The sequence below is a fragment of the Macrobrachium nipponense genome, chromosome 47 (genome assembly GCF_015104395.2).
Source record: "Macrobrachium nipponense isolate FS-2020 chromosome 47, ASM1510439v2, whole genome shotgun sequence".
NCBI classification, from domain to species: Eukaryota; Metazoa; Arthropoda; class Malacostraca; order Decapoda; family Palaemonidae; genus Macrobrachium; species Macrobrachium nipponense.
This window is the reverse complement of record NC_087222.1, coordinates 27,141,473-27,167,968: the sequence shown is the minus strand read 5'-3', so window position 1 is coordinate 27,167,968 and position 26,496 is coordinate 27,141,473. Positions and strand designations below refer to the sequence as shown.

At 38.3% G+C, this 26,496-nt stretch overlaps 2 protein-coding genes across 2 annotated transcripts in view; one reads left to right on the top strand and one right to left on the bottom strand.

Moving 5' to 3' along the window:
- LOC135204818 (mortality factor 4-like protein 1) overlaps positions 1-18,329 on the top strand; it is a gene marked incomplete in the record, with an annotated part of 82,450 nt that extends 64,121 nt beyond the window's left edge. Inside the window, 9 exon segments of the mRNA XM_064235007.1 lie at positions 2,709-2,823; positions 3,228-3,323; positions 3,809-4,043; positions 8,073-8,105; positions 9,512-9,559; positions 12,606-12,799; positions 13,406-13,578; positions 14,637-14,721; positions 15,956-18,329. Of these exon segments, the coding sequence (XP_064091077.1) occupies positions 2,709-2,823; positions 3,228-3,323; positions 3,809-4,043; positions 8,073-8,105; positions 9,512-9,559; positions 12,606-12,799; positions 13,406-13,578; positions 14,637-14,721; positions 15,956-16,040 (1,064 nt within the window).
- A 3,052-nt stretch (positions 18,330-21,381) lies between these two features.
- The window catches only part of LOC135204817 (splicing factor ESS-2 homolog), a 45,197-nt gene continuing 40,082 nt past the window's right edge, over positions 21,382-26,496 (bottom strand). Inside the window, exons 6-7 of the mRNA XM_064235006.1 lie at positions 23,557-23,761; positions 21,382-22,612 (exon numbers count right to left, since the gene is read on the bottom strand). Coding sequence (XP_064091076.1) covers positions 22,117-22,612; positions 23,557-23,761 — 701 coding nt within the window. The 3' untranslated portion in view covers positions 21,382-22,116. The remainder of the gene's footprint in view (positions 22,613-23,556; positions 23,762-26,496) is intronic.

Below are 26,496 nucleotides of genomic sequence, written 5' to 3'. Positions count from 1 at the left end.
GATTTGTATACAATTATATATGAAATTTTTTTTTTGCGCTGTCATATATCCCAATATTTATATATGATAATGATATTTTTTTCATTTCTGATGGTTGCATACTAAACTAAAGGCAATGACAAAAAAAGGAGCCAAAAATGAATTCTTAATCTTGAAAACTAAGCGTACTTTGATTTTTTGAAAAAAAAAAAAAATTTCCGCTTCGGCGCTCACTTGCGAACGCCGCCGGCATACGAGACGATTTTTAAAATACCGCTTCAGCGTTTAAGGGTTAATAGAAGTGACCTTGCGCACTCCCCCTCCGGAGATGCTTCTGTTCTCAGACGCATCGACTGAGTGTTGGGGCGCAAACCTGGAAGAGCTGCTGGTTGCAGGAGTGTGGAACCGTCACGACAGCCACCTTCACATCAACTTCCTGGAGCTCAAGGCAGCGATTCTCGCGTTCCAAAAATTCCAGGAATGACTTATGGGACACTCGGTGGTGTTGATGAGCAACAACACCATGGTAGTGGCATACGTCAACAAACAGGGGGACCTAGTGTCCCTCCCGTTGCACCAGTTGATGATGCAGGTGCACGAGTGGGCCATAGCTCACTTGGTAGTGGCAGACAAGCTCAGCCGCCAGAATAAGGTGATAGGGACAGAATGGTCTCTTCACCCAGACATGGCGGAGAGGCTCTCCGACCTGTGGGGGCATCCAGTACTGGGTCTCTTCACCACCCGGCACAACAGAAAACTTCAGGTTTTCTTCTCAGTTGTGCCGGACCCATGGGCAGCTGCAGAGGACGCGTTCCTACATCCGTGGGACAACCTCGTAGTCCATGCCTTTCCCTCGTTCTGCCTGATTCGCAAGGTGATCAGCAGGGTGCTGGTCACCAGGAATCTTCTGATGATTCTGGTGGCCCTGCCATTTGGTATCCAGACCTGCTGGCCGAGAGAGATTCCCCCATGGCACAACCTGCTCTGTCAACCGCATGTAGAAAGGTACCACCAGGCAGTGCATTCCCTGTGTCTTCACGGATGGCTGTTATCTACCATCTCTTGTGAACGAGAGGCTTTTCTTGCCGAGCAGCAACAGAGATGGCTGGATACCTCAGACAGTCCTCTGCAGCAGTATACCAGGGAAAGTGGTCTGTCATCTGTGGTTGGTGTCATAGATGGGGTCTCTCTCCACTCAGAGTCACTCTTCAGCAGGTAGCGGATTTCCTCGTCTTTCTTCGCTAAGAGAAGCTCCTCTCTGTCTCTGCAGTCAAAGGATACAGAGCCGCCCTGGCCCTAGTCCTTAAGCTGCAAGGAGTTGATATTTCCTCCTCCATGGAAATATCTCTCAGAACCCTTCAGTCCCTGGCGCCAGGTTGAAGTCCTTCACGATCCCCTCCCTAGAGGACTTCACCGGTATTTATAGGGAAGAGATGCTGCTTTGTCCTGTGAGGGTGCTACAGTGCTATCTGAAGAAAACTCGTCACCTCAGGCCCGAGTGTCGACGCCTTGTCGTTAGCACTGGGGTGACCAAGAAAGAAGTGTCCAAGAACACTGTTTCTTTCTGGCTTTGTGAGGTGATCAGGAAAGCGTACGACTCCGAGAGGAGTGCCGACACCAGTGCCTTTTGTCCGAGAGCCCACAAAGTTAGAGGTATTGGTCCAACCCTTGCATTCTGCAAGAACTTGTCTGTCGCACAGGTGCTGAAGGCAGGGGTGTGGTCCAACCACACCACCTTCACCTCCTTCTACCTTCGGGATATTGCCCATAGGTCCTTGGACACTTTTTCCTTGGGACCCATGGTGGCTGCTCAACAAGTTGTGTAGCTTACTCAGCTCCTTAACAGGACAAGGTTGTATCGCGTCCTTGTGATATCACATGAATGGAGAATGAATGAGTGTGACTAGCTCCTCTTCCTTCTCTTTTCTTCTCTCTTCTTGTGGGCAGAGGGTAGTGGTCGTCACATGCTGGACAGGAAGTCGGTGCAGGTAAGCTACGCAACCGAACTCCATTCTATCCCTTTCATTAGGGATAGAAGCGTTATCCGTCCCTTCCCCAGCAAGGGGGGAAGCAGACATCAGTAAGAAACAAACCCAATAATTTATATTTGGCTTCTTACTTATGACATAAGTTCTTGCTTGCTATTCATAAGAGGTGCGCATGCCTCTCCCCTATGAATTGGTCCAGAGGTCTGGCCACTGATCCTGCAGTTCTCACTCCGATCAGTTGGACAGAGACTAGGTTCCCCCCCCTTTGCTCTTACGACCAGGGAGGGAACCCAGGTTGGGCAAACACCAGTCTGTTCACAAGACTCAGATTCCTCCCACCAATAAGCTAGTCTTCCTTATGTAAAGGACTGATGGTTTGTATAACGTGTCGGAACAAATCATAGTTTTTGAAAGTAAATTGTATTTTTCCTAACTGTACAAACCTGAGGTCCTTTACAAATAGTCCCACCTTATGCCACCGCTCACTCTGTTCCTGGGTCTAAAGCAAAGTGGTATGTTTACCTCCAGTCGGGCGGGACGAGCAGTTACTGCCGAACCACCTTGTTAGAAATCTTATGACCAGTCCAATTGGCACTGTAAGTAATTTCTTATGTAAAGGACCTCAGGTTTATATAGTTAGGAAAAATACAATTCACTTTCAAAAATTGTGATTTTTGTTGCATAAAGAGTTACTGTTATACAGTCTCTTAAAGCATTCTAATTTTGTTTAATTTTGTATAGGTGAAAAGGTGCTATGTTTCCACGGACCCTTGATTTACGAGGCTAAGTGTCTGCGCGTTCAAGTCAAGGACAAACAAATAAAGTATTTTATCCACTATGCGGGCTGGAATAAAAAGTAAGTGGGCCTCTCTTGCTGTCGTGGTTTTGACTTTGAGGATAGCCTTGCCTTCAGATGTTAGTGCCGCTAAATATGTAAATATTATTAAATTGTTATATTAAAGTTGTTTGTAAATGTTTTATATCTATACACATGAATGGATTTTAACACTATTAAAGAAACTGTATTTTAGAATTATTATTGGGAATTGTCTTGGCCCGGTACCTTCTAATATTATTTTGCAGTTTTCCAAAAATGTGTCTGGTCGACTAGTCGTATTAGGGTCTAACAGACGACTCAATATTTGTTAGTATCCAACAGGAGTACGTCAGAAATTTTTCTATATATATAAGGTAGCATGTAGAAACTCCCTGTAATTCTGCTTCTTTGAACAATCACTCCACACGGCCATTGCATTGCAGCTGGGACGAGTGGGTTCCGGAGAGTCGTGTCTTGAAGCTCAACGACGCCAACATCAGCCGACAGAAGGACCTACAGAAAGCCCATGAGGCGTCTTTGTAAGTCCTTCCTCTTTTTATTGAGAGGTTGATTTTGTTCAAATTAGTTAGGAATTTTCAGTTCATTTTAGCTTTCTTTCCCTTTAGACATTAAGTACAGGAACCTTTGAAGAAAGTTTTATATTATGTATATAATAGCGTAATGCAAGAGTGAGGCTAGTAGTATTTGGTAGGAATCGTCTAGTAAAGGGTATAAGATGGGTAAAACTATTTCATATTTAAGAGCACAGTAGTAGTATTTCATCTATTGTCATAAATTTTAAGTAATAAAAGAACTAATATATCTCCTTGCATATTATATATAGATGTTAACTATCATTCTCGCGAGAGCGAAAATTTTCCGATTTTAGAAAAAGATTATTTTATTGTGGAGCCTTCAAGCTAGGCTTCCTAAATTAAGGTTGAATGTTTTGTGTAGAAAGCAGTAGTGATTTTTTTACTACGTTTCACACTTAGTACATTACTTATTACAATCTTCTCTCCAGAAAAAATAAGAAGACAAAGAAAGCCTTAGAAAGGAAAAAGGGAACGGGTGGCCCCACCGGCGCCGGATCAGGAAACACCAGCAGTGGGGGCGGAGATGACTCTAGATCTTCCACTCCATCTAGCAGCGGGCCGGGGAAACGCTCTGCAGCCTCCACCCCGACCAACTCCAGCTCCGTCAGAGACGATTCGGAGGCGCGGAGGAAACGGTCTAAGTTAGACCCGTCCGTTGAATCAGTAAGCTCGAGTTTCTGTCTTTAACTTTGCTTCAAGTTTGTCTTTTTTTTTTACTTGTGTTTTCTTAAGAATATTTCAACTTACTACCTAATATTCATTAAATTTTTTATTTGGTAATTTAAAAATTTAGAAATATTTTAACTTTATACCTAATATTCATGTTGTTTTTACAAAATTGACAAATAATTAAGCGAAGATAGCAAAGAAATTAAGAAAAGTGAGCTACCACTGATGAAAAGAGCACTAATACAATCAAGTTTGTGACAGGTGCACAAACAATGAGGTTATACTTGTGATTTAAAGTCTTGGAAAATTGTGCTTCCCTTCATTCCACTGTGAAATCATTGCTATGCAAAGATATTTGAGGTGTCCATGGTATTATCAAGATGTTTCATGCTGGAATCCATTGGGAGATTGTTTTACAAGTGGTGTATTTGTTGAGAGATGTGGCTTTATAAATAATTATGGGATTGCCAAGGCTTTGTTGATGTAGTCATATGATGTAGAATGAAAAAGGAGCATTTAGTCAGAAATGTCGAAAAACAGGAGGCCATGTAGAAGTTCTTTTTGTGGATACGCCCTCTTTGTTAGAGGAACGTGTTAGACATTCATCAGAATAGGAGGCTGGTTGAAGATGCATTTGATGGTGAAGAAGCAGATATGTTCAGGTTTTATATAGGTCAAGATATTTCATAGTTGCTTCTTATAGACAAGTCCTGTCCTTCATTGTGAAGGAAATGAATCCTGGAAGTCTTACTGTGCATGAGTAGCATCCAAAGGAGGTACCAAGATTGACTGATGTTACCTGGTTGACCTGATGTCTTCAGAGCAATATTAGTCTTATCAGTAGTCAAAAGAAGAGAGAGAATTTCTGTCAAGTAAACACATGCTTTATGAGGAAGGATTAGAGATAAAAAATATATACTAAATTGGATGCATGGTATTGCCACTTGAGTGTTGAATTGCTTGTTCCATCTTTGCAACTGATAAGGTGAAAGGGGCCCTTTTACTTTTCACCTGTGTGGAATGAAGCCACTTTGCTTGGGACTTTTGTTCTCCAGTCTGCTTTTGCAGGATTCGGCATTCCTTGTTGCTCGTCATTTGTGAGCCTTTGTTGTTGTGGAAGACGTCCCCTTTCTTGTTTTGTAGGCACTTGTAAGCACTTTTGAGACAGTCCAGAGCATTTATTAGTCAAAAGCTTAGCAGAAAAGAAGGGACAGTCTAGTTTTTATTGTGTATTTTCGTAAGAGAATTACTTTCAACATTTTTGAGGGTACTGGTACGCAAGAATAAAATTTCCCTTCTCTTGCTTGCAGGGTTTGTAAACAACCTGGGATATATAGGTTCAGTTATGCATTTTCCCATTTATCACGTTTTATATTTTATCTTGTGAGAGAATGTGGCATAGAAAACATAATAGAATTGCTTCTCCCATTTTGATGAGCTGTAAAGAGGGTATGTTAACAGAGGTAATGATTTTATGACTGTATGTTTACATAAAATACTTAATGTTTTAAGAATTTTCTGTAGATGTGCTACGCCTATCATCATCACAAATTTGCATCATCATTCTTGTAGCCCTCAGATTTGCAGTGTGGTTTGTGTAAAAACACCAAAGAAGAGGTAGGAACTCATAGTGCACTTGTTGGGAAAGCAGTAAAAGTTGGTGCTGCATGATTCCTCTACTTAGATCTCACAACGTTCTCTCCTCCTTTGTCGGATCTTGTAACTTTTCCTATCCTTTTGTCAGGTCTTGTCATAACTTTTCCTCATATTTTCACCTCTTGTCACCATCGCTCTTGCACAGTAATTTCCGAGACATCATTTTGCATGTTTCTGCATGAGGTGGAAGGGCAGAAGGCCTTTTTCCCTCTTCTACATCTTTTGTTTTGGACACAAATAGTATTTTCCCATTTGTTTTCTCAACCAAGGAAACACGGACTCGGTATCTTGAGTTTTGTTTGAAATTTGAATTTTTAGCCACTGTTTGATGCCTTCGAAATTTGCGGGGTCTTTTCAGGGATGAAAGCTTTTATTTGCACCCAGTGCTCAAGTGCTCATTCGTGAGGGCCCTTCTCATCTCTTTCCTAGCACAGAACTATGTTTTGTCAGTTTTCAAGCTTCCTTGTCACTTGAGTGGGTCACTGCACATACTAATGCTAAGTTTGAAATAATAGATATGAGAAATGGGCTTTTTAGTTTTTGACACACCTATTTATTTCAGGTTTCATGTGAAGATTTCTTTAAAAATTCCTGTGTATTGTGTTTGTCATGTGAATTTTACTTGTGACCATTTGATCAAATGAAGAACTGTGATAAATTGTACGTGAAAGGTTTGAATGGTTGAGTGCCAGGAAAAAAAAAAGTTTGAGGATAATTCTTTAAATGGGTAATCACAGGTGATTATGTTTGAATTATAAGTTGAAGTAATTCCAAGCGGTACCCCTAAACATCTGTATGAAAGGGACGTAGGGGTTTGTATGTTAAAAAATTGGAGATTCTTAGGCAAATTTGGTAGGCTTTTCGCTATTGTACGTTGAGCCTTCATTAGCAGGAATGGTTCTTTCTTTAGAATTTGTATTGGTACCTCTGTTTGCAGCTACTTATTTCTCCGTCAAAAGAGTTATTGAACGGCTATCATGCATAACTTTCCTACCGTAAAATATATCTTGAGCATGTCTTTGGTAAGTAGGCTTTCCATAGATGTATGTATCAATTTTATTTGTGATTTTAAAAAAGGGTTTTTATATAACTTAGAACAATTAGGAGAGAGAGAGAGAGTGAGACTTAGAGAGATGCACATAAGCTTTGCTGGGAGTCGTTTCATCCAATAAGGAGGACTGTACAGTATATTGTGTATTCATTATGTTTAGAGCTGAAGATTAAGTAATACACTTTTCTGTTGACTTTTTTGGCTTGGTACTTTATTTCTTCCGAGAGGTTTTTATCATTGCATCTAGGTTCTTTTACCCATTAGGAAAATGTCCACTCACAAGAGTAGCTAGTTCTCATTCATACCTTATGACAGAATGCGTAGCTTAGTTATAGGTTATTGATTAAAATCAGGTTACCCAGGTTACGTCGTGAATCACTGTGAATTCTCACGGGGCTGGCCCAGAGTATTGTTAAATGCAGAATGAAACTTGAGATGAAAGAACGATAGAGAAAAGTAGTGCCACTTCAGCGAAATGAAAATTGTCAATTTTAGTAGTGCCTGGATGATTGTGTGAATATTTGAACACAAGCGTGTCTTGTTGGATAATCAGCAAAGTTATCATTATGAGTGTTGTTGTAATGTCTTCGTGTGATTTATCATGAAACTGTTCATATGCAATATTTTTTAGGATCAACTTCGTGCACCTGCTTTTGGAAGCTGGTCATAGGCAAACTTTTTGTTTGTCTGTATAAAAGTTCTTGTATACAAATTTTAACTGTAAGTAGGATTCCTTTTAAAGGAGCTGGTTGGCGTTTTTCATTTATCATTTGTTATATTGTTAACCTTTTGTAGAAATGTGTATGAATATATTCGGTTCTTTTACCTCGAGGCAATCTTGTACGTATTTGTCTCCGTACATCATGGGCTATTTGAAAGGCTGTCATTCCCTTTTGGTTATTTGAAGCCTTTCCTTGAAAGTATTCTTTCTATTTCCCTTGAGTTGGACAGCAAAATTAATGACATGTGAATGGAAATACTTCATTTGTCCTATCTGTTGTTCCAGATTGGGACTAGACAGTTTTTGTCGGTATACTGTTCAGTTCGTATGCGAACACCTGATACAGTTGATTCAACTATGACATGTTTCTATGTTCCATTTAAGGTCTTGTGTTGTTAGGAAACCAAGATTTTACTGATAAGAGATACTCCTTTCTGTTGTTATGTATGTTGCTGGTTGAAAAGTTCTGTACCCTTCTTAATTTCTCTGACATTCACTACTGCCATATGGTAAGGCAAACAAACAATTATATCTTGATCTTTGTTACAGTTTCATCTGCATTTTTCATTAGTTCTGTCTGCTCTTCTATTTTCAGCTGCAGACAATTTGCTCTATGGAAACCTGCCTAGTAAGTTAACAATATTTTTTGGCTTGGTTTGCATGAAAGTGTGCTCATGCTTCATGGTAACAGAGATAATATTAAGCCATGATGATCTAATTTTTTCATGTTTAGACCATTAACACAAACCTGTCAGTCATAATGATTCCTTATTGCAGCCCATGATATTCCTGGGACTCGATGCCTCTTGTTTGACAAAAGCAAAGAGGAATACTTGAATGATACCTGGGGCTACATTATATTGTCATCAGTTTGATTTAGAGCACCTCAGCTCATTCTTTTTTTAGCAATATTCTGTGTCAGCTTGAGAAGTAGTGAGTCTTTTAAAGTACCTTTTTTTAATGAGGAGCAATAGGGATTAATTAGGAAGGCCGTTGTAGCCCTCTCATAGCAACCAGTAGATGTCAAGCTGTGTAGCAACAATACCAACAGGGATTAGGAAATGTAGACCTTTTTCCAGTCTTGACACCTTCTGTCTTTTCATTGGAAGCCTTTCCTTTTCATAAGTCTCTCTCTCACTGAGCATCCTCAGGGCTGTGTAAAGAGCTTTTTATCTGATGTCATTCATTGAGAAAACCGTTATTATACAATTCTAATTATTGTGAGGCTAAGTGAGAGACTTTGTATCGAACTTCTGGATCTTCCTGTCCCACTACAGACCTCCAACCTAAGTAGCAGCTTGTTCACATAGTTGATGGGTTTATGATGACAAGCGAGTTTATATTGCATATTTTTCATACAAACCTGTCAGTTGTATTCAAAACTGGCACTGTCATAGTTGTGTTCTTGGTCTGCACATGAGGCTGTGAGTGATAGTGTCATAGCAGAGTGCTGCTATGTCAATATAGGCTGTGAGTCTGGGAGCCTGGTTGAGAGCTTAATATGATTAATGGGTTGCTATGAGAAACCAGCTTTATGCTTCACTCTCCTAAAAAGTGATTGGACTTTTGCAAAGAGAGTGTTTAAGAAAACATTGTAATCTTGCGCCTAAAGATTTTCCTTTACAGGTTTAATATTTGCATTGAAAGCTGGTTCATATTGAGAGAGAAATACATATTTTTTTATATTATTTTGTGGGCCTGTCTATGGTCTTTGAAACACTAAATCTGGTAGATTAAGCTTGTTGAGAACTTCTTCAGGAGACTTCAGGGTACTGATTTATCTATTTTATCGTTCACTTGTTACATTGGGTACTGTAGTGAACTGTTTTCCCATTTCCCACATGAACCAGGTGCAGTGATAAACCTCAAGAAGAAAACTTTTTTTTTTTCTTATCCTGGGAATTTACAGAGGGTGTTGTGAATTAAAAAAACTTTTCTTAGCCTAATGTAGTAATGTAGTACCTCCTAGACTTTATCTCTTTCTCTGAACGCTGAAATGTATAATACCATGTGTTTCCCTTTGTTATTTTGCAGAGCGGAGCAGCTCAAGATCGAGATGTCATTTCACGGACTGTAGATAACGTAATTATGTCTTCTCCACTCATTCACACTAATTCCTAAGTGCATTTACGTTTTTTCTTGCTACGTTTTAGCCTGTGTTGTCGTAGTTGTCTTAACGTCCGTCAGATATGGCGAAGTGCTGTGTTTTTGTAGAGTAGTTTTAAGTGGCTTAGTCACGACGTGGCCAGTGCCGCTGTTTGTGACGGCAAAGCTGTGTTTTTCAAGAAGAAAATGTACTGTTCTTTTAAAGCCAAAAAGGTATACTGTTGGTTAGTCATTCAGATACAAGTTGCTGTACAGTCTTCCTTGTTTTAATCGTAAGTTTCATTACCTTGGGTTGTGAAGAGTAATGAGTCATTTGCAAATTATTTAGTTATATTCAAGTAATTGTACTCTTCATAGTACAACAGTTAAAGTTAGTACTGTAAGTTCTTGTATTTTTATTTGTTATCGTAGAGCACAGTTATTAAGTCACCATTTAAATCAGAATGTAAGATAAGTGTACATTAAACATGTAAACATTAATTTCTCTAAAAGATTATACCGTTGTATTTTATTTAAAATCTTTTTATTGTTAGGGAAGTGTTATCGACTGTCTTTCAGTGTGAGGACAAGAGATTGCTGTTTTGGTAGGAGAGCAGTGCTAAGCACTGCTACAATAGATCCGGGAGAAGAGCTTAAAATATCTAGTCAGTTCTGCAGAGAACAGGAAATTTCACTGATATATAACAAGCAACTTAATTTCGTCGACAACCCACAAGTTATCCAATTGGAAAGTAAACCACACTTATAAACTTGGGTTTTACCAGATATAAACATGCCTGACAGAATCATTTTTGAAGTCTTATAGCAAGAGCCTGTAGGTTGGATTGGATTAATCTTCTGCCAAAGATAATTACTTTTTATTGTTCTTGTTATTTATTGTTTTTTAGTCTTTGGTTTTTTTGTATGTATTGTAGTTTTCAGTTTGAAAAACAAATTATCTTAAATATTACTCTTTATATCTCACAGAATGACTCAATCCAAATCAGTCATTTTGATTATTTAGTTGGCAGACGTGAGCTTTTTATAAAATCAAATATTTGCTTGCTCTATGCTGACAGAAAAAGGGGAAGTAAATTCATGTCATTGTGATAAAACACTCAAGTTTTTGTTTCTGTATTAAAGAGGGCTTTGGTAGTGGTGGTTATGTGAATAGATTTGGTGTAAACGAATGATTTTGATCCTGTTGAAATGATTAAATTTGAATAGGCTAGGAAGTGGACACAAAATGCCCCTTCTGTTGTACAAAAAAAATATTTAATGGTTTTTAACAAATTGTGTATTTCCCTCAGTACTTTTGGTTCATTGAAGCATCCTTTGGTCTCTAGCTGTGTTGCTTTCAGCCCTAGACTATTATTTCTATTTCCATTGGCCTCTTCCTGTTTGGCTGTCCAGTTTCTTCAGCTTAACCTTTTGATTTCCCAGTGAAGAATAAATCCTCTTGGCCAGTTAAACAAGTCTGTGATTGGGATCCCTTTCAAAACTTGATAGTAATTACTGTATAGTATAACTATTTTTGTATTATTACCCCTAATAGATTTACTATTTTAAGAACAGCTGTTTTGGATATCTTAAGCGAAGACGGCCTGTAATAATTAAAAAAAGGAGATGCGGTCTTGAACATTCCCATTCTTTGAGTGCAGCAATTATTGGCTGAAGACTGAATGACTTGTAGCTATGGCAAAGGGACCTCAATGATCCGTTAGTGAACCAAGAGAGCACTGCTCTAGGTGCAATGAAGGAGTACCCTGTACGAGATTAAAAAGAAAAGTTTAAGGGAAGGGTTGTGGGAGACCTGGTTAAGTGTGCTACTAGTATTGTTGAAGTTTACAATAATTCTCCTTCTATTTGATAAATTCATCTATTTATGACTTAATCTTGCGCCTTGCCATTTGTGGTCCTTGCATGCAGGCAGCATAGTGTTCTTAGCCGAAAGATTTACACAATGTGTGAAGTTTTAGTCTGGCTAATGTAAATAATTTTAAATTGATTTCTGTGGAATATTTCCTCTTCGTAGTTTGGAATAGGTGAAAGGTATCCTTATGTCCCCTTTAAAATTAGTAGAAATGCTATTTGATCCAGGAAGATGATTTAGTGTGAAAAGACTGGAGTAAATGGTTATATTTAATGCAGGGAACCAAGTATTATGTTGAGATTAATTGTAGGTGATAGAAGTACTGTAGACCTTTCCATAGGTTTGCAGAAGGTACAGGATAGTGTGGTCATTTCAAGATCAATTGCTTTGACAAACTAAGTTAGACTTTTTTAATGTATAAACTTCCTAGAGTATTTTATTGACTTGTTTTTTCAACTTTTAATTTCCTTGAATATTTTACTGATCTAGCTTTTGCATGGCGAGATAATTTTTAGTCCCGAGATCTTATTGGATTGTATCGCTACAGGTCTGGTTTGTGGTGTTGACTAGCTGCTTTCTGTCTTACTTTTTTGTCTGTATATATATTATGTTATGGAATGAAAACCTGCCCTTTTAATTGATATATAACTCTCAGAGACGATTAGACATTTTCATTCATCATACTAGCTCTGTGCAGATACACAGAACTCCTAAAGTGGAGGTTTGTTATATGGTTGCAATTTTATTATAATTAGAAAGCAATTATGCTTTTCTGCTACATTTTGTGAACAAATGATGCTGTAGTCAATTTGATTAGATATGTAGTGTCCCTTTTTTTCTTTTTATCTGATCATGCAAGATTGCTCCAGACTGTGTGTGGAGATTTTTCATACAATGAATATAGACTATAGGACTGATCTTTGAGACATTTATTTTGATAGAATTTAGTATGTTATGAGTATGATTGTTCCTGGAATTGTGTCAAATTAATATTCTTTTGAGAACTAGAATAATTATATAGTATATATCTATTTTTTTCTGACAAGTGAAAGTCCCATTATTATACTGCTTTACCTAGGCATTAGGATCAAGAACACTCCCCATGCTGTGAGTTTTGCTACTGTCATTGCAACTGTTTCCTCACCTAGATTTCTCAACTCTACATTTCAGGAGGAACAGTTCATGACGACCGTTGAAGTCCGCGTCAAGTTACCGGACGAGTTGAAGCCTGCGCTCGTCGATGACTGGGACCTCATTAACCGTCAGCGCAAGCTCCCCATCATTCCAGCTCGTGTGACAGTCGATGTCATACTGGCCGATTATATCCGGGCTAAAACAAACACCAAAAGCAATACGCCAAACAAGTAAGTTTGTTCTTGGAGGGAAAAATGTTAATTTTGGTCGTTGGTATATGATTTATTGGCATTTTTTAATGTTCGTTCAGCTCAGTTGAGGGTTGGGACAGTGCCGGCAGTGTAGGCATTTCTGTTACTGTACTTCCTCCAGTCATATCCTCTTCCCACTTGCTATCCACCCTCCCCTAATGATTGTTTTATAATGCAACTGCTAGGTTTTTTCTCTTGTTACACCTTTCAAACCTTCTGCGTAAGCTTTTAGACAGGACAGAAAGAAACCTCTTTCAGAAATCAGTACATTTCATCTGGTCTTGGTAGTTGTAGCTGTGAAATCTGCTTTTCCATTTATTCTCATCTACATGAAGAGTGATCCAGCATGTTTTTCATTTATACAGTTCCTTAATCTTAAATGCAGACCATATTTCAGACATTTCTTCTGTGGAAACCGAGCTTTATAGTTGCATTAGTTCCTACTACAGCTAAGCTGTCCCTTGGTATCTCTTGATATTCTCGTGTATATTTGTAATTGGAAGATGTCCTCACATTGTAGTGGCTAAACTATTGTCACCTTTATTTTATGGACTTTAGAGGCTAAACTAATTTCTCCTATTTCAGGGAGAGTGCCGTTCAAGAAGTCGTCGCAGGGCTAAGGGAGTATTTTAACATTATGCTGGGTACTCAGCTTTTGTACAAATTCGAGCGGCCGCAGTACGCAGACGTTCTCCAGGAGCATAAAGACAAACAAGTTAGCAGTATATATGGATTTATCCACCTAATTAGATTATTTGGTAAGACATCCTTCTTTTGTAATTGAATCGGAATAACATCTCTTTAATTACGAAACTATCTTTTTAAGATGTCTTTGAATCTTTGGAACTCCAGAAGTATATTCTTTGCAGGTTCCCTTTGCCCAAAGCTGCAACCCCCTTTCATTCCTTTTACTGTACCTCCGTTCATATCCTTTTTCTTCCACCTTACTTTCCACCCTCTCCTAATGGTGTCTCATAGTGCAATTGCAAAGTTTTCCTCCTGTTGCTCCTTTCAAACCTGCTTTATTTCTTCTTTAACTGTCAGCACTTAGTGACCTAATAGGTCCCAAAGCTTGGCATCAGGCTTAGACCTAAATCTCATAGTTCCAATTCCAGAAGTATAAAGCTATAAGCGCTTCAGCGAGCGTGATTGGTATGGTCTTGACCTGACACCTCAGTGGCCGCGAGTTCAATTCTTGAGCATTCCACTGAGGGGTAAGAGATGTGTATTTCTAGTGATAGAAGTTCAATTCTCGAGCATTCCACTGAGGGGTGAGAGACGTGTATTTCTGGTGATAGAAGTTCACTCTCGACGTGGTTTGGAAGTCACGTAAAGCCGTTGGTCCCGTTGCTGAATAACCACTGGTTCCATGCAACGTAAAAATGCCATACAAACAAAACACAAGTATAAACTGGGTGTGCCAATTACTTTAGGCAAAATGAATAGTACATGTTAGATAAAGTGCATTTACTCTTGAGCTAAGGAACAAGCAAAAACTATACTGCAGTTTAACCACAGATCTGGTTATACTTCTTTAGTGAAATGTAAGAAATTAAATAGTAAGTTTGTGTGTAAAACATCAGTAAGTTCATTCTGGTTTACTAATTCAGAAGCTCATAGCAATTATTACTAATGTATTATAAAAAGTTGCTGTTGAGTAATTTAAATCTGAAGTACAGGATGCCTTCCTTAAAAAGATGACGACAAAATTACTACGCAGTTATCTATCTGTTCAATGCTGGTGGCATTATAATTTTATGCAGGTGTAGATATTTTGAAAATAAACTGTTGCTAATAATGTTTTATCTCTTTTCAGTGAGACTGGGTCAGATGTTAGCTTATACACAGCTGGATGCAAAAAGCGTGGCACTATTGAACTTCCACTTGCAGGATTTTCTCAGGTAAGTTATAATACCAACAACTTTTAGCAATGGAGTGATGAAACCTTTTCATGTGAGGGGATGTGCATTGCAACTACCCTGCAGAGCGTAAGCTGCGGCTATAGCACGAGAGCTAATTGCCCGTGATTTCCATGACTTTGTTGAGGGTTGCTCTGTTGCTTTCATGTCCTCTGCTTTTCTGACCACTCGTTTCACATCCCTTGTCATCTCGTGTCCAAAAGGAACATCTTTATAATTATACCAGTAATCTATCCATTTCGTATGTGCTGCAGCTTTTTTCCTTTATTACTGCATTTGACTCCTTCAGAATTACTGTCTACCTCTTTTTGAGACCTGCCTAACTATTACAACAGCATTTTTATCTCTTTTTCTTCCTTATTTGTACCTGTTAGGTATACAGTTTGGCCATAAAAATCTTGCACTTCAATTATACTCTTGAGCACCTCTTATAAAACATCTGTAATTGTGGAACTCAGTATTTACTGTATACAGAGTTCAGACTGACACCACTTGACACCATTTCTTCAAAAAGACAAATAGAAGGCAACTGCTGATTGTTCTTTTTTGTCGCTGGTCATCCAGTCACCGTAATCAGACTTTTTGCCTAAGTTCATTTCCAGTCTACTCGTCTCCACCTTATTAATTTATTTTTTCTATTCCTTTTAATTTCCACTAGTTAGTTTGTCATTCTGTCTCATGGAGAAGTGTTTAGATCTCACTTCCTGCCCCCCCCCCCCCCCCCCCCCCCCCCCCCCCCCCCCCCCCCCCCCCCCCCCCCCCCTTTTTTTATTTTGTTTTTTTTTTTTTTTTTTTTTTTTTTTTTTAATCAAAGGTACAAAACTCTACCTTTCTCATAGATGTTTTGCCAATAACAATACCTCATGAGAACACCTTGACGTTTAGTAAGTAACCTGTTCTGTTTTAAAGTGCTCCACTGGAGCCAAGTGACCTAATTATTGACTGGGACTCTCAATTACTTGCCTCCCTTCTCGCATCCACGGTATGTTGCATTGTTTATACATGAAACAAGGATGGATATAACATGCTGATGGGTAATAGGTGTACATTTCCAAACAGTTGCTTTGTCTTTTCTAACTGCTTGAGAAAGAATACATGTTTTTGGGGATACTTGGACCTATGACTTTACGGGTTTATATGAAAAAATATGATTGTGTCATACTTTATTTTGCAAAATAATCTCGAGACAAACATCTGATCACGGAATTTCTTTCAGGTTCACAGTAAAGAACATGGAAACGTATTACACCATCCAGGACTACGGCGTCGCCCCACCCGAGTATCATCGCAGGGCCTTGTAATAGTGAATGATTGTAATGGGGGCCAAACCTCCATTACTGTCAAGTGATGGAACAATTGCCATTATTTCCTGGAATAGTTTTTTGTTCCTGGTAATTTTTCGTTTAAACCTGTTAAAGAATAGGATGTCTGAGTGATTGTGAGCGAGTGAGTTTGTTCCAGGCGTCACGAGGCCGAGCGATGTTGCTATGTAGATGCTCAATGAATGGTTATATTGCTCTGAAATGTCAAGTCACTTTTGAAAACTTTGTCAACGACGATTGGTTTCATTGCTCTTGTCAATGGTCTAACCACTAAAATCTCAGGCATTTGTAGTTTTTTTCATTTAGTTCTTCCTTTATTTTGTAATAACATCAAAAGGAGCATTTGTTATTTATGTTGAAAAGGGCTTTTTATTCAAGTAAAAATGATAATACTACTTATGACATTTTTTTCAGTTGCTACCAAATTAGCAGATGATGTAAATTTGAAAGGACATATCTACTGTATACTTGCTTTTCATTAGAAGTTTTCATACTTTTGTGTTAAGGTACATTTTCTACTCTTAAATGTGGAAAAATTTCTAATACTGAAAATTGCTCTGTTGTAAAGGTAATTTTAAAGCTGACCTACTGTTCAGTGCGACGTGGGTTCGTGTGCCGTAAGTTGGACGAAGTGTCGCGGTGGTGATTCGACCTATAGTACAACGGAGAGCTTTCATCTTCTAAGCGAGCCTCCACATATTTAGAAAGATGTGAGCAAATGTCTCCGAAGGTTGTTTGATTTTATAAATACAATATTTTCTTGGCCTGAGCCGTGAAGTGGAGCAAAGATTATTTTTCCATGGAATTTTCCCATTATTTTGTTTCATTTCCCTGTGACTTTTCAGCTGTGATAGTGTATTATATTTTTTAAATGTAAATTTGAGGACTTTCATGTCCCAGTTAGTGTTGTATATTGAATCACTTTTGTATTTAGGAGCTATAGACACATTAGCAAACACTCAAATCTGCTACGGGACAAGTTGGGTCCTGTAGCCTTTCATAAAATCTTTTTAAGTTGAAGAAACTTTTATTAAGTTCTGCACTGATGTTTTTAATTCCATATTTTTAAGTGTCTGTTATCAGTGTTTGGATTTATTATAAGTTGAAAAAAGCTCTTTAGGTTTTTAAAACTGTCTGGAGTTGATACAGATTCTTTTGTGTGACTTCTTGTACATCAGTGGTACTCTTGACATAGGGACCAGTTGCATGTTAACGTGGTCAGAAAATGGTATCCCTTTGAAATAAAGCATTCAGGCAGCATGTTTTTGTAATAATGGTATGGAATTTTCTTTGTATGCAACTCACAACAGTTCTTTGTCTATAGGGGAGTACAAACCATTGCCTTTTATGTCGAAGTGTTTCTCAGTGCAAGGTTGTTTAGTTGTTGAAACTTGGTGGTTAAAAAGGGTTAGTATTCTCCCTTATGCCGTCAATGTGCATTTTTCTTCTGTCACCATTGAAGTAGTGTGGTTCTTCCTAGTTCATTTTCAGCTAAAACTCGGGAAGTCACAGGCCATGGATCCATTCTTGACATTTCAGAGTAACTTTTTTGGTGGGTCTTCACCTGTAAGTTCACTTGACCACCATTTAACTACCCAGTTACAAAGTTTCAACAACAGATTCCAGTCTCGGCTGAAGAATACTCCTATATAAAATGTTCCTGGTTGTAAACCTAGAATAAATACAAATTTAAAAATTATTATTACAAACTTTTCCACAGGTTTCTTTCCCTCTTTTTCTAAAGACTAATTTTGATCCTAAGGATTTCAAGCACTGAAAATCTAGTGAATCTGTCTGGTACAAATTTCAGCTACAGTGTCTAAGATGACAGCTGTGCTTAGCAGGTAATAAAAAACACCTTTAATAATTTTTCACACATTTGTAAAACAATGAACTAGAATACTTTAACATTGCTTATTTTCATTAAAACAGTTTTGAGTATGGGGTATGATATTGAACAGTAAATCGTGATTGGATTAATATGCAAACTAATGCATTTTGGAAATGCGAAATTTACAAAGGTTACCACAGAGGTCAGTAACTGAAGGATTCCTTTTTTATGTTACCCACTTTTACTGTTGGGATAAATTGCATTTTTTTTAAGTTTTTCTAAAATAAAATTAAGGAAAAGCATTTTTTTTTTTAGCCTTATAAAACTACCTAATTCCACAAAAGATGTAATGTAAAGATAAAATTTCTAAAAAAAGTATTACAATATATGTATCTTTATATGAAATTTTTTCAATAAAAAATGATTGTAAAGTCACAGTGGTGTTTCAAATAAACCATTGCTTTAGGTCTTCTGTTAAGTCTTTTGACATAAAGAGAGAGAAATCTTTCTATGGCCAATGAGTACTATGTCTCTCTCTCTCTCTCATTCTCTTATTAGAATCACAAACTTTTGAGCTAAAAAGCCAGACACAGGTAGGGTAATGTGGGGGATTAGCGTACATGGGGGTGGACCGTACAAGCTCTGTTAAAATTAGAGAATTTAAAGAAGAGCTCTGTTGGCAGCACTGAGATGTGAAGCGTCATCAGTGAACCAAGATGGATGCTTTCATTTCTCCTAGCTCGACGGATATGGATTGGAGGTAAGATTTTTTATTTTTGTAGCATCCGATTTAATTTGAGACATCCATATCATATCGTTTCCTAATCTTGAATGTAGCCTGATCCTATTGGTGAGATATTGAATATGAATATTAGGCAGATGTAGGTGATATATGAAGATATATCTAGGATTTATCCAACATTGTTGCTGTGATAATGGTTTGAAGGCAATATGGCTTGTAGGGGGTGTAGCGTACATTGTTGTGAGGGGGTGTAGCGTACAAAAATTTCTACATACTTTATTTTTTACGTTCAAACAAGATAAAACCCCTACGTAATAGTTTACTTACATTCAATATGAAGAAATGCGAGTACCAGGTGTATAATAGGTGCCAAAAAAAAGTTACATTTTTGAAATGGTAAGGGAAAAAAATAAATATTTTCTGAATGCAATTGAAATGTGATGTTACACATGTAATGATGTTTAGTGAGCATTTGCAGTATTGTACATGTGTTGTGAAGTTTATAATCGTGTAGGGTGATTGGATACATTTTTTTTTTTTTTTCAAAAACACGAAATGAGGTAGGCCTTTATTTTTCCAGTTTTCTTAAATAATAGGACTTTATTTTTCCATTGTTTTCTTAAATAAACAATATTGGATGCTTATTTGTTTTATTTCACACAGCAAAATATCATTCATAAAACTTCTTATTGGTATTGCAGGGATGAAATGGAAATGTAATACTGATCGCCAAGATGAGGCCAAAAAAACTCCTCTCTTTTGCTCGTTCATTAATAGAACACTTTAGATAATGTGTTTGTTTAATTTTAGACAGCAATATCTAATTCATTATAATTTGTAATGAATTTTTTTGGGGTGAAAATAGCATGTATGGAACACCCCCATAGCATGTATGGATCACCCCCACTATGGGGGTGATCCGTACAAAATAAAAAAATGGAAATTTTTGGTAAATGGCCAAAAAAAAGGTCCCTTAGTTTCGTATTGATAAATTTAGTTGTGTGACATAGGTAGCCCATTCCTTGGGAAATATTTCTGACCCACAGCCTTATCTTAAAGGTTTAAATCTGATTTTTCAGTAATATTTTTCCACTAATAGTACGGTACACCCCCACACTACCCTACTCAGCCACTCCTTGCTCAAGACAGTGAAGAAAGGTAGGTAGACAGCAAGGAAAAAATGATAATAAATAAATGGGATGCAGTACAAAGATCTATAAATGAAACTGCTAGCAGTTTCCAGCCCCATGGCTTGACAAGCCGAAAGGACGTAAAAGCCCTTTAAGTAATGCCGACAGTACACCATAATAAGTGCAATGAAGGCACAAACACCCTACAGAAATGACTTTGTTCCACAACAGACTGGTATAAAAGAGACTTCATGGAACCAGGAAATTCTTTAATTAAAGGGATGAAAATCTTGACAGGCCGATGGTATGTACATTATTCTTACAAAAGCCATTTCCTCTGATGGCAGATATAAAAAGGCAATTCCAAGTGGTATGTAAAAAGAAGCTAGTTTTCCATTCATCAAATGACACTAAACACACAGTTGCACAAATCAATTAACCAACTTTGTACAAAAGAAAACTATGAGAAGGGTGATTGATTGATTTGCATTAAATGGCACCTTGTGACTATTGTCAACAGCACATTCTCTGGCAATACACCATTAATAGGAAATGTATCAAGGTTACTAGACAGTGTTCATATGGAAGATATCCTGGGTGTAAAACAGAAACTGACATCCACGACTAATTGAAGAGCCTTGAATTGAACTTCAAACTTCAGCAAATGTCAAGGTTTTTCTTGGCCAAAATAGGAACATTTAGTGACCCTTAAGCCAAAAGGCTTTAATGTTTTGTGAAATTGATTGAACATAGAGTGAAAGGAATGCCAAACATATATATGTACATAGTGGGATCTACCAAAGCTGACAGCAATAATGTAACTGCAGAGCTTTGACAAGGTATAGGAACGACTCATTTTTGTCCATATTCAGTGCACCTGAAAAGACGGGAATGGAGAGAGGTAGGCCGAAGAACGTTCTGGAATTCCAAAAAGAGACCAGTAGACTTCTAGTTTCAAGAGCGGGAGATATGTCCATCAAATATCTCCCAAAACCAACTACGAAATGAGCCATTCATGGTAGAAACTGGTGGACGAGGCACACTCAAGCCAGCAACCTGACTAAGGATTAATCTGAAATGTTCAAGAAGTTTAAGCTCTTAAAAGCCTAACGTAGAGTTGTTTTCTTGTAAAGTACAGGCACGGTTGTAAAACTCTTCAACCTTTGATAAGAACAGGCAGAATTTTCATGCCATTCATAAGAACAACCATACTTTTCAAGGCTTTGATATGAAGTGGCACACTTTTCAAGCCTTTAATAAAACAGGCACACTTGCAAAACCTTTCATAAGAACAAGTCATACTTTTCAAACCTTCAATAAACATAAGAACCAGTCACTTTTCAAACCTTCAATAAACATGACACAATTTCATCCCTTCAACCAGAACAAGCACACTTTTCAAGCCTTGCACAAGAAAAGGCCCGGCTTTAAATTGATATAAGTACAGGCACACTTTTTTTTTTTTTCTCTCTTTCTCTACCCAACAACTCTTTTTAGCAATGTAGTACCATACTTAGGTAAACCAGAAATGTTAAAGATCCTGACAAAACCATTAGACAAAATCTGACAATAAAACTGCATCTTTCAACCTCAGTAGGTTAAAAAAACATATATAAATTCATTCACAAAGAGTTTTTTCGTGCATTCGCAACAGTTCCTATAACCAAGAACGTAATAAACACACATTTGATTACCTTTTAGTTTTGTAAGACTGTGTAACACAATTTTTATTTTACGCCTTAAATAACAATTACAAATATATCTATTCAGTTTCACATATTTACATATTAACACATATAATTCTAATTACAATAATGCACAGATTGCCTTAATGGAATATTTTTATCCCTGGAAGATTTTGATATACTATATACCACCTCGTCACATAATTTTCCATTTTATTAGGCCAAAAACAAATTTTGATTTTGTGAATATTACAAATTTTCTTTCTTAAAATTAGAGAGAACTTGAATTACTCAAATAAAAATCGTAAACATTTTCCTTAGCACAGAAAACTAATCTTAGACATCAAACAAGAAACTTTGCTAATATCCAAAAGTTTACCTCATAGGAATAAGAGAAATTGTGATATAAATGTCATGACATTTGTAACATCTGAGCAAGTGACTTCAATGATAATGGGAATGAGATCTGTTTATTCAAATTCTCAATGTGGATGAGGATCACGACAGCTTCTAGAGGAATATCGTGAATCACTAGTTGCTATTAATAGGTGAGGACATTACAATTCTTTCATACCAAAATATCTAAACATTACTGTAATATATATCTTGGAAATAACATATAAAAGGCAAGTATAGTCTGACGTGATAAGCAATGAATCGCATGGTATCAGAAGAAATCTGCGGCACACCTCCTTGTGTCCCCACCACGCTCGGATTTGCCCGTAGTGGTGTTGGGTCTTTTCGGCAAGTCCAAAAGGTTATCCGTCAGACCAACAGATGCTTCTCTGTCGCCCGCAACAGGAAGATTCTTAGAGTGTTTCTTAGACCCTCGTCTCTTGGGCGTGACCGACGGTAGGCTGACAGTTTCTGGAGTGAGGGCGTAACTAGGTGTCACGGCGCCCGGGGTGTTCGAGCCTAGTCTAGTCAGCGGCGAGGGCGTGTAAGACTGCCGTAGGGCTTTGTCTGTGGCATGGCTGATCCCCAACTTTGAGCTTAGGAGTCTCTGAGCAGCCGGGGACATGGAAGTGACTCTTTCGGACGTCGAGTGTTGGCCGAAAGTCGACGGTGTACCCAGACTCGATCTCGCAACAGACACGGCTTCGGACTTCTTGTTACGGTGCCTCAAGTTGACTTGTTCGGCCAACATGTGTCCGAGTCGATCCCTGAAATGATGAAAAGATCACTGGTTCATTTATCTTCATTAATTTCCCTTTACATGGACACATCCTGCCACTTTTACATCCAATTCTCACTTCATCTTCAAACCATTGCAATATACGTACTATCTTGGCTGATTAATCATTTGTATATCAATCTTTCCAATACACTTAACTTTAACTTAATTGTAGAGAATTATTTGATTAAAACATTACAATGTTTTCACAAAATCTTATACTAGTATAGTACTATTTACAACTTTGTCCCACTGTAGCAAACATCATACAGTGTATATACTGTAGTTCTTTGATCCTGCTAAAGAAAGTTATTTTATACATTAACTAAGAAAATATCAATTTTCTAGAAATATATCTTATTATGCAAAAGAAAAAATTTTACAATTACTTTTTGGATGACCAGAAAGTGTTACAAGTTCACAAAAACAAAAGGAATTGTTCTGCCGCTTCAAATTTCATCCGATTACCAAACTGTGAAGATGAAATGGGCTTATGAACGACATACAAAAATGACTGAAATATTTCTTTGACTTGGACTGCAAGATGTCAAATTCTTACTGCACGTCCAGGAACAAAACAATCTCTGTAAGAGAGTCAACTTAATAAATTTTCATGATAGGTCCAATGTTTCCCAGGGCTTTTTTCCTAACATTAGGAAAAAGGTCCCACCGAGGTAGGGAAATGGTTTTTGTGGTCTAACCAAATTGGATTTCAATGCTAATCTTCTAACCAAAAAGAGAGAGGGAGGGGTCTCATGTATCACAAAAACAATTACAGTAAGTTACTGAAATGACATTTGTCTATTGCCGTAGAAAAGGAATAAATCTCCTAAAATTATCAATAGTTAAGTAGAATGTTCCAGAACTAATTCACTTTCTCCCTTCAGTTTAGAAGGTTAGAAGCTGAGTAAGTTAATAAAAATGGATTCAAACCTGTTAGGCACTTTTGGTATTCTATACGAAGGTCCCGGCGTGTGTCGTTTCAAGAGAGGCGTCTGATTCCCATCCAGCTGTATGGGAGTTCCGTCAACTTCGCCCCATGTCATCAGGGGAGAAGCGTCGACCCCAGGCACTGGTGATGGGGCAGTTACGAAACTGTACCCATTAAACTTTGGAGTATCTTTCCCAAGCTCCTTCCCTGAAACCAGAATCAAGAATTTGTTGAAATGTATAAAGTTTTTAAAGCCATTTGCATTTTTCCTAACAAACAAACCTGAAGCTTGAGAATGCAAGCTAGAACCATCACTCAACACTCAGACAAGGTCATTTAACTACAGTGGTCCCCCTGTATTTGTGGGGGATGCATATCAGAACCCCCCGTGAATAGTTAGAACCCGCGAATGTTTGGAACCCCTATAAAAACACTAAAAACAGCCTACGTATTTTGTTAGTTAAAACTCAAGAAAACCCACTAAAAATGTTCATACTTGTTTTTTTTAATAGTTTTATCACATAAAGTGCATTTTATGATGAAATTGATAAAAAAACCCAAGAATTTGTGGGTATTTCTCATGGAAAAATAATGCGAATGCGCAAATTTTCCGCGAGTAATGCGGGGAAACGTTCCTGAGAGAAATCCGCAAATGTGTGAGTCCGCGAATCCGGAGAACGCGAATACGGGGGGTCCACTGTACTTTACTTTCAGCCACCATCATGTGAAGATGTCTCTGCGCTTCTATCTGATGTTTTCTCCTGGACCTGAGAAATAATCCGCACGTTGGCATATACCATCAGGCAGTGGAAGTACTGGCACTTCAAGATTGGAGACTATCCAGCATCTTCTGTGAGTGAGAGGATAATCCTTGATGCATAACAAGATGTCTGGATTTCTGCAGAATCCTCAGCAGCTGTGTACCAGGGGAAATAGTATGTCTGGTGTATAAAGTGGACCCCCCGTATTCGCGTTCTCCGAATTCGTGGACTCACACATTCGAGGATTTCTATCGGGAATGTTTCCCCGCATTACTCGCGGAAAATGAGCATATACGCAGTGTTTTTCTATGAGGAATAGCCACAAATATGATATTGTTATGTTACAATAAAGTTTCATACATACTTACCTGGGCCAGATATTATACATAGCTAAGACTCCGTCGTCCCCGACAGAAATTCAAATTTCGCGCCACTCGCTACAGGTAGGTCAGGTGATCTACCGGCCTGCCTGGGCGGCAGGACTAGGAACCATCCCCGTTTTCTATCATATTTTCTCTCTTCCACCTGTCTCCTGCGGGGAGGCTGGGTGGGCCTTTAATTGTATATATCTGCCAGGTAAGTATGTATGAAACTTTATTGTAACATAACAATACATTTCATACAATCAACTTACCTGTCAGATATATACATAGCTGATTGGCACCCTTCGGTGGAGGGTAGAGACAGCTTCTATATGGAATAGACAGGTAAACAACATATGTTGTAGGTGGTAAATAATAAAAACCTTGTTCCTACCTGATAGGTGGTAGACTTCGTGGGTGTTTGCCCAGTAGTCTGCATCACCCTCAAGAAACTTTAGCGAGATATGATCTATGGCCAAGAGTTCTTGTGGGTCTGCCGATGGGGTCTTATCCGCTTTACTCGGCAGAGCCTAAAAGGACTTTGTCAATGGGTGCTGATCCACTTATATGACAATACACCTGATGAAGGAGCACATAACCAATCCCGACCACCTGATCCTAACCATATGTTAGAACTAAGGATTGTTCCGAGTTATCCCCGAACTCGTCACAACAACCGTAACTCAAAACCACTACGCACACATACATAATTTACAAAAAAAAAAAAAAAAAATTATACTCATCTAATTGGATATGACAAGATTCTCTTACTGAACAACATAGACGGCCGCCCGTGCTAAACCAAGTCCTCCATTGTTCGAAGAGACTCCAGACCATATCCAAAAAGAAGAAAAGTATATACATTTAAGGATTGGTGTCGGCTCCCGTACCCAGAATCGTATCCGCCGATACGAAAGGACCTAGAGAAAACACTTCTCATAAGTCACACGAACGTCTTTCAAGTAATGAGATGCAAATACTGAGTTGCATCTCCAAAATGTCGTATCAATGATGTTTTTAAGCGACATATTCTTATGAAACGAAAGACGTCGCTACAGCTCTCACTTCATGAGCTTTTACTCTCAACAGTTGTAACTGTTCGTCAGGACAGACCTTATGGAGCGTCTGTAATGACGTTTCTTACAAAGAATGCCAGCGCATTCTTGGACATCAGTCTTGTGGGGTCTTTTACCGCGCACCAAAGACCTTGTCTAGAGCCTCCATCTGATGCTTTCTCTGAAGGTAGAACTTCAGAGCTCTAACAGGGCATAGAGACCTCTCTGCTTCTCTGCCTACGAGACTCGACATGCCTTTGACTTCGAATGACTTAGGCCAGGGATTCGTGGGATTCTCGTTTTTCGCTAAAAACAGGGTCTTAAACGAGCAAATAGCTGAGTCTCCCTTGAATCCTACTTTATCCTGCAGAGCATGTAATTCACTAATTCTCTTTGCCGTAGCTAAAGATAGAATAGGCATTTTCTGGTGATGTCTCTAAACGATGCCAGATGAGGAGGTTCGAATCTTTCCGATGACAGAAAACTTGAGGACTGCGTCTAGGTTCCAGTTCGGAGGGTACTGGTTTTCCTTAGACTTTTGAAGTCTCAAAAGACCTTATGAGATCGTGGAGATCTTTATATCTGCCAGATCCAATCCTCTATTCCTGAATACAGTCGAGAGCATACTTCTATATCCCTTTATTGTGGATACGGCTAGATGAGATTTTTCTCTCAGGAATAGCAGGAAATCAGCAATTTCCGCTATAGAGGTAGTGGAGGAGGACAACTTCTTGGATCTACACCACCTTCTAAATACCTCCCAC